At 31.6% G+C, this 7803-nt stretch overlaps 1 protein-coding gene across 1 annotated transcript; it reads left to right on the plus strand.

The window, feature by feature from the left end:
- Positions 1-813: 813 nt before the first annotated feature.
- Positions 814-6714, plus strand: LOC136069729 (uncharacterized; the record flags this gene model as incomplete). Its single annotated transcript, XM_065778529.1, is given in 8 exon segments — positions 814-1303; positions 1540-1698; positions 2439-2537; positions 3281-3379; positions 3505-3603; positions 4858-4956; positions 6392-6490; positions 6616-6714. Coding segments are annotated over 7 exon segments (706 nt in total), but the record flags the coding sequence as incomplete, so codon positions are not given.
- Between the last annotated feature and the right edge of the window lie 1089 nt (positions 6715-7803).

A 7803-nucleotide genomic window follows, 5' to 3' on the forward strand; every position in this document is an offset into this window, starting at 1 on the left:
CATACGGCTTTGGACTTTGGAGGTTAAGTCGAATGCAGCAGCTACATCATTAGAGCGATCAATTGTTTTTTGAGATAACCAAAGGAGTTAATTAGTTCAGGTGCTTTAATAGTTTCACCCAGTGGTGACTTCAGAAATTTTGTCTAGAATATTCCTATTTTACTTTGAAAAAATTTATGATCATTTCAGTCTATTTCGGGTGTTTTGGAACATTTCGGTAAATACAAGCCAAAATTCAAGATTTGGCTTAGTATAATTTAATTTTTTTGTCTTTTATAATGTATTGGTTTATTATACTACTTTAATTATTGTTATTTAGCCTAACAATAAACTATATTGCTTTAATTTGTTATACTGTTTAGCTCCATGTGCTTATGTGCACATTACACTAAAAGAGCTACTAATGTGCACATTATTTACACATTTCATATGTAACACAATAATTAATTTAAAGCAGTATACAACCCGGCCCTATGTGCCCATCCTATCCCTGCCAGTAAGAAAATTTCACAATCACACTACAGTCTAAAAGATTCTATCCCCACCGATAAGAAAATTTCACAATCACACTACAGTCTAAAAGATTATTAATATCAACACCAACACAGTACACAGTACACACTAATTCAACGGATAAGATATTAAGATAAACTGACAATCACTCTACACATGAAAAGCAACACATTTTAATCAAAAGGAAAAAGAAAAAAAAGAAAAGCTACACATTCAAAAAGACAAAAGTCAAAAACAGCCAAAAAATAATAAAGGTAAAGTTCGATTCGGCCAACGAGAGACACTGAGACACGGTTCAAATTTCAAAAGACTAAAAAGAGGGAGTTATTACTTTTTTTTTCCATCATCGTGAAGAACTCCATATAGTGTGTACAAGGTCATCAAAACTACCTATTACTTACTAGTCTTATTAAAGAATAGAGAGAGAGAGAGAGAGAGAGAGTTAATTTCAATTTCAAAAAAAAAAAAAACGAGAGAGAGAGAGTTTCATTCATTTATAATTTTCATTTCATTCAATAGAGAGAGAGAGAGTCAGAGAGAAAAAGAGAGAGAAAAATGAAATACCTTGAGGGAGGGATCTCCAACGGTGATGAGGGCGAGCGACGGCCGACGCGGTGATGAGGGCGAGCGACGGCCGACGAGCGACGACGATCTGGACAAACTGGACTACTGATCTGGCGATCGCCGACGACGATCTGGACTGGATCCGATCTCCAGCGGCGTCGCGTTGCTCTTGCTCTAAGGGACTGAGGAGTAACGGCGTTGCTGACTTGCTGTCTTTACTCTTTAGGTTTGCTTTAGCCCTTTAGAAATTTAGTGATTTCTTTTTCTTTGATAAAGCATTCTGATTTAGTCATTTAGAAGTGATTTGCTCTGTTAACTGGGTTTTTTTTTTTTTTTTTTTTTTTTTTTTTTTTTTTTTTTTTTTTTAAAAATTTGTGGGTGTTCCTAATTTTGTGATTGAGGGTGTTCCTATTACAGAGCAAATATAAAAAATTTTAATTATTATATAATTTTTTTTTTAAGGTTTTTTTCACCTGCCCGTAGCCCCGGTTTCACCAATCAAAGAAGAAATGATGCAGACAGATGAAGCAATGGAGATCAGCAAGCATGTTGTACAAGAAAATCAAAATCAGCATCAGACACATGAGAGTGAGAGTGACAATGAGAGTAAGAGTTCTTACTGTAAGTGCTCTCTCTTTTATCTCTTGTACCGTATTTTGCATACAGTTACTCAAACAAAATAGAAGTGTTGCAATATTTTCACAAAATATTATAGGTAATAAATTATTATAGGTTTAAATTTGAACCTGCTATTGAAATTATTTTGTTGCCCACCAATAACTAGTAACAATCTCCTGCTTAAAATTTATTGTGAAAATGTTGTAGATATAGTATTTCTTAAAACAAAATGACACTAAAATGTTGTGGACATAGTTTTTTTTGCCCACCAATAATAACTAGTAACAACCTCCTACTTAAAATTTATTATGAAAATGTTGTGGACATAGTATTTCTTAAAACAAAATGACACTCAAATGAGTTTTCAAATAGAGAAATGCTATGTTCACAATAAATTCTAAATGACAAATTGTTATTAGTTGTTATTGATGGGAAAAAGAAAGTAATTTTAGTGATGAATTCAAATCAGAACTAGTAATCACTTACTACTTAGAATTTGTTGTAAAAGTGTCGAGAAAATATTATGAATGTAGCACTCTTCTCAAGAATATCCTAAGTGAAGAGTTTTTATGAAATCTTTTGTTTTATGGCGGTAAGCGCTCTCCCTTTATCTCTTGTCCGCATGCTGTTATACAAACAAAATGACGCACAAATGAGTTATGGAATATCCAAACTTCTACGTGAAGACTTTAAGAAATTGATTGTTTTATGTGTATTCTAAGTTTCTAACCAACAAAAGATAGATGTAGCAATGGAGATGAGCGAGCATGTCACACAAGAAAATCAAAATCAGCATCAGACACATGAGAGTGAGAGTGACAATGAGAGCGAGACTTCTTACTGTAAGTGCTCTCTCTTTTATCTCTTGTACCGTAGTTCGCGTACAGTTACTCAAACAAAATAGAAGTGTTGCAATATTTTCACAAAATATTATAGGTAATAGTTATTATAGGTTTTAATTTGAACCTACTATTGAAATTATTTTTTTGCCCACCAATAACAACTAGTAACAATCTCTTGTTTAAAATTTATTGTGAAAATGTTGTAGATATAGTATTTCTTAAAACAAAATAAAACTAAAATGTTGTGGACATAGTATTTTTTTGCCCACATATAATAACTAGTAACAACCTCCTACTTAAGATTTATTATGAAAATGTTGTGGACATAATATTTCTTAAAACAAAATGACACTCGAATGAGTTTTCAAATAGAGAAATGCTATGTTCACAATAAATTCTAAATGACAAATTGTTATTAGTTGTTATTGATGGGAAAAAAAAAGTAATTTTAGTGGTGAATTCAAATTAGAACTAGTAAACACTTACTACTTAGAATTTGTTGTAAAAGTGTTGAGAAAATATTATGAATGTAGCACTCTTCTCAAGACTATCCTAAGTGAAGAGTTTTTATGAAATCTTTTGTTTTATGACGGTAAGCGCTTTCTCTTTATCACTTGTATACATTCCATTATACAAACAAAATGATGCACAAATGAGTTTTGGAATATCCAAACTCCTATGTGAAGAGTTTATGAAATCGTTTGTTTTATGTTTATTCTAAGTTTCTAACCAACAAAAGACAGATGTAGCAGTGGATATGAGCGAGCATTTCGCACAAGAAAATCAAAATCAACATCAGACACATGAGAGTGAGAGTGACAATGAGAGTGAGACTTCTTACTGTAAGTGCCGTTATACGAACAAAATGACGCACATATGAGTTTTAGAATATCCAAACTCCTATGTGAAGAGTTTATGAAATCGTTTATTTTATGTGTATTCTAAGTTTCTAACCAACAAAAGACAGATGTAGCAATGGAGATGAGCGAGCATGTCGCACAAGAAAATCAAAATCAGCATCAGACACATGAGAGTGAGAGTGACAATGAGAGTGAGACTTCTTACTGTAAGTGCTCTCTCTTTCATCTCTTGTACCGTAGTTCGCGTACAGTTACTCAAACAAAATAGAAGTGTTGCAATATTTTCACAAAATATTATAGGTAATAGTTATTATAGGTTTTAATTTGAACCTACTATTGAAATTACTTTTTTGCCCACCAATAACAACCAGTAACAATCTCTTGCTTAAAATTTATTGTGAAAATGTTGTAGATATAGTATTTATTAAAACAAAATGACACTAAAATGTTGTGGACATAGATTTTTTTGCCCACCAATAATAACTAGTAACAATCTCTTACTTAAGATTTATTATGAAAATGTTGTGGACATAGTATTTCTTAAAACAAAATGACACTCAGATGAGTTTTCAAATAGAGAAATGCTATGTTCACAATAAATTCTAAATGACAAATTGTTATTAGTTGTTATTGATGAGAAAAAGAAAGTAATTTTAGTGATGAATTCAAATCAGAACTAGTAATCACTTACTACTTAGAATTTGTTGTAAAAGTGTTGAGAAAATATTATGAATGTAGCACTCTTCTCAAGAATATCCTAAGTGAAGAGTTTTTATGAAATCTTTTGTTTTATGGCGGTAAGCGCTCTCCCTTTATCTCTTGTCCGCATGCTGTTATACAAACAAAATGACGCACAAATGAGTTATGGAATATCCAAACTTCTATGTGAAGACTTTAAGAAATTTTTTGTTTTATGTGTATTCTAAGTTTCTAACCAACAAAAGACAGATGTAGCAATGGAGATGAGCTAGCATTTTTTTGCCCACCAATAATAACTAGTAACAACCTCCTACTTAAGATTTATTATGAAAATGTTGTGGACATAGTATTTCTTAAAACAAAATGACACTCAAATGAGTTTTCAAATAAAGAAATGCTATGTTCACAATAAATTCTAAATGACAAATTGTTATTAGTTGTTATTGATGAGAAAAAGAAAGTAATTTTAGTGATGAATTCAAACCAGAACTAGTAATCATTTACTACTTAGAATTTGTTGTAAAAGTGTTGAGAAAATATTATGAATGTAGCACTCTTCTCAAGAATATCCTAAGTGAAGAGTTTTTATGAAATCTTTTGTTTTATGGCGGTAAGCGCTCTCCCTTTATCTCTTGTCCGCATGCTGTTATACAAACAAAATGACGCACAAATGAGTTATGGAATATCCAAACTTCTACGTGAAGACTTTAAGAAATTTTTTGTTTTATGTGTATTCTAAGTTTCTAACCAACAAAAGACAGATGTAGCAATGGAGATGAGCGAGCATGTCACACGAGAAAATCAAAATCAGCATCAGACACATGAGAGTGAGAGTGACAATGAGAGTGAGACTTCTTACTGTAAGTGCTCTCTCTTTTATCTCTTGTACCGTAGTTCGCGTACAGTTACTCAAACAAAATAGAAGTGTTGCAATATTTTCACAAAATATTATAGGTAATAGTTATTATCATTGTTATTAATACCGTTTCGGACCCCGTTTCGGTTTGTCCAGTGGAATGGAATATTTCGGTACCGGCCGATTTCGGCGTACCGTTTCAGGGTGTTTCGGGGTTCTTAAAAAATAATTTATATATATCCTTGTTGAACATAAAATTGTCAATTCTAATAAATAAATAACTAAATATCAAATAATACAAATCATTTAGTCTTAACTCTTAAGTCTTAAAAATCAATATAACATCATACAATAAGAAGATTTACAAGACAATAACTAAATATAAAAAAATACAAGATTTACTCATCCTCCTCATCATCATCCATGAGAGAATGATCAAATTCATCATCAAAAAAAAAAAATACAAGATTTACTCATCCTCCTCATCATCATCCATGAGAGAATGATCAAATTCATCATCAAAAGAACTCCCAAGAACTACCAACACCCATTGGACCTTTACTCTTTTTTTTTTTATTTTTAATAATAGGCCAAATCCGGTACCGGCCGGAATTTGCATCTCGGCCGGAATTGGCCGGAATTGACCGGAATGGCCGGAATGGACCGGAATGACCCGGAATTTGACCCGAGGTGGAACGTGAGTATTCCGGTACCGGTTTGCATACCGGTACGAAAAATTCCGGCCGTTCCGGCCGGAACGGAACGGAATCAATAACAATGGTTATTATAGGTTTTAATTTGAACCTACTATTGAAATTACTTTTTTGCCCACCAATAACAACCAGTAACAATCTCCTGTTTAAAATTTATTTTGAAAATGTTGTAGATATAGTATTTCTTAAAACAAAATGAAACTAAAATGTTGTGGACATAGCATTTTTTTGCCCACATATAATAACTAGTAACAACCTCCTACTTAAGATTTATTATGAAAATGTTGTAAACATAGTATTTCTTAAAACAAAATGACACTCAAATGAGTTTTCAAATAGAGAAATGCTATGTTCACAATAAATTCTAAATGACAAATTGTTATAATGACAAATTGTTATTAGTTGTTATTGATGCTAAAAAGAAAGTAATTTTAGTGGTGAATTCAAATCAGAATTAGTAACCACTTACTACTTAGAATTTGTTGTAAAAGTGTTGAGAAAATATTATGAATGTAGCACTCTTCTCAGGGATATCCTAAGTGAAGAGTTTTTATGAAATCTTTTGTTTTATGACGGTAAGCGCTCTCTCTTTATCTCTTGTCCGCATGCCGTTATACAAACAAAATGACGCACAAATGAGTTTTGGAATATCCAAATTCCTATGTGAAGAGTTTATGAAATTGTTTGTTTTATGTGTATTCTAAGTTTCTAACCAACAAAAGACAGATGTAGCAATGGAGATGAGCGAGCATGTCGCACAAGAAAATCAAAATCAACATCAGACACATGAGAGTGAGAGTGACAATGAGAGTGAGAGTTCTTACTGTAAGTGCTGTTATGCAAACAAAATGATGCACAAATGAGTTTTGGAATATCCAAACTCCTATGTGAAGAGTTTATGAAATTGTTTGTTTTATGTGTATTCTAAGTTTCTAACCAACAAAAGACAGATGTACCAGTGGAGATCAGCGAGCATATCACACAAGAAAGTCAAAATCAGCATCAAACACATGAGAGTGAGAGTGACAATGAGAGTGAGAGTTCTTACTGTAAGTACTCTCTCTTTTATCTCTTGTACCGTAGTTCGTGTACAGTTACTCAAACAAAATAGAAGTGTTGCAATATTTTCACAAAAATATTATAGGTAATCAATTATTATATGTTTTAATTTGAACCTACTATTGAAATTACTTTTTTGCTCACCAATAACAATCTGTAACAATCTCCTGCCTAAAATTTATTATGAAAATATTGTAAATGTAGTATTTCTTAAAACAAAATGACACTAAATTGTTGTGGACATATTATGTTTTTGCTCACCAATAATAACTAGTAATAACCTCCTACTTAAGATTTATTATGAAAATGTTGTGGACATAGTATTTTTTAAAACAAAGTGACACTCAAATGAGTTTTCAAATAGAGAAATGTTATGTTCACAATAAATCCTAAATGAAAAATTGTTATTAGTTGTTATTGATGCAAAAAAGAAAGTAATTTTAGTGGTAAATTCAAATTAAAACTAGTAACCACTTATTACTTAGAATTTGTTGTAAAAGTGTTGAGAAAATATTATGAATGTAGCACTCTTCTCAGGAATATCCTAAGTGAAGAGTTTTTATGAAATCTTTTGTTTTATGGCGGTAAGCGCTCTCTCTTTATCTCTTGTACGCATGCTGTTATACAAACAAAATGACGCACAAATGAGTTTTGGAATATCCAAACTCCTATGTGAAGAGTTTATGAAATCGTTTGTTTTTTGTGTTTTCTAAGTTTCTAACCAACAAAAGCTTCGTCACTTAATGAGCGAAGTTAGAAATATTACAAATGATTATATCGTACGTAATGAGTCTATTGAGCGCACCCTAGCATACAAATTTTAAGTAAACCGATATGTTAACAGTTAGACAAAACGCAAAAAAGTAATAAAGGAATTTAATTATGATTTTGTTGATGTTGAAACAATCACATTCATTGCTGATCATTTTGTAAAATTTTTGTAGTAAAATGTTGGTAGTACTTTTAATATATATATATATATATTGTTGCAAATTTTACTGTATAAGCCCAACTGGTGTGTCACCAATGACAAAAAAGCAATAAAAATGTTTATTTATTAAGGTTTTGAAGTGATCTAA

Source organism: Quercus suber, unplaced genomic scaffold, assembly GCF_002906115.3.
Source record: "Quercus suber isolate HL8 unplaced genomic scaffold, Cork oak 2.0 scaffold_185, whole genome shotgun sequence".
In the NCBI taxonomy this organism is placed as follows: domain Eukaryota; kingdom Viridiplantae; phylum Streptophyta; class Magnoliopsida; order Fagales; family Fagaceae; genus Quercus; species Quercus suber.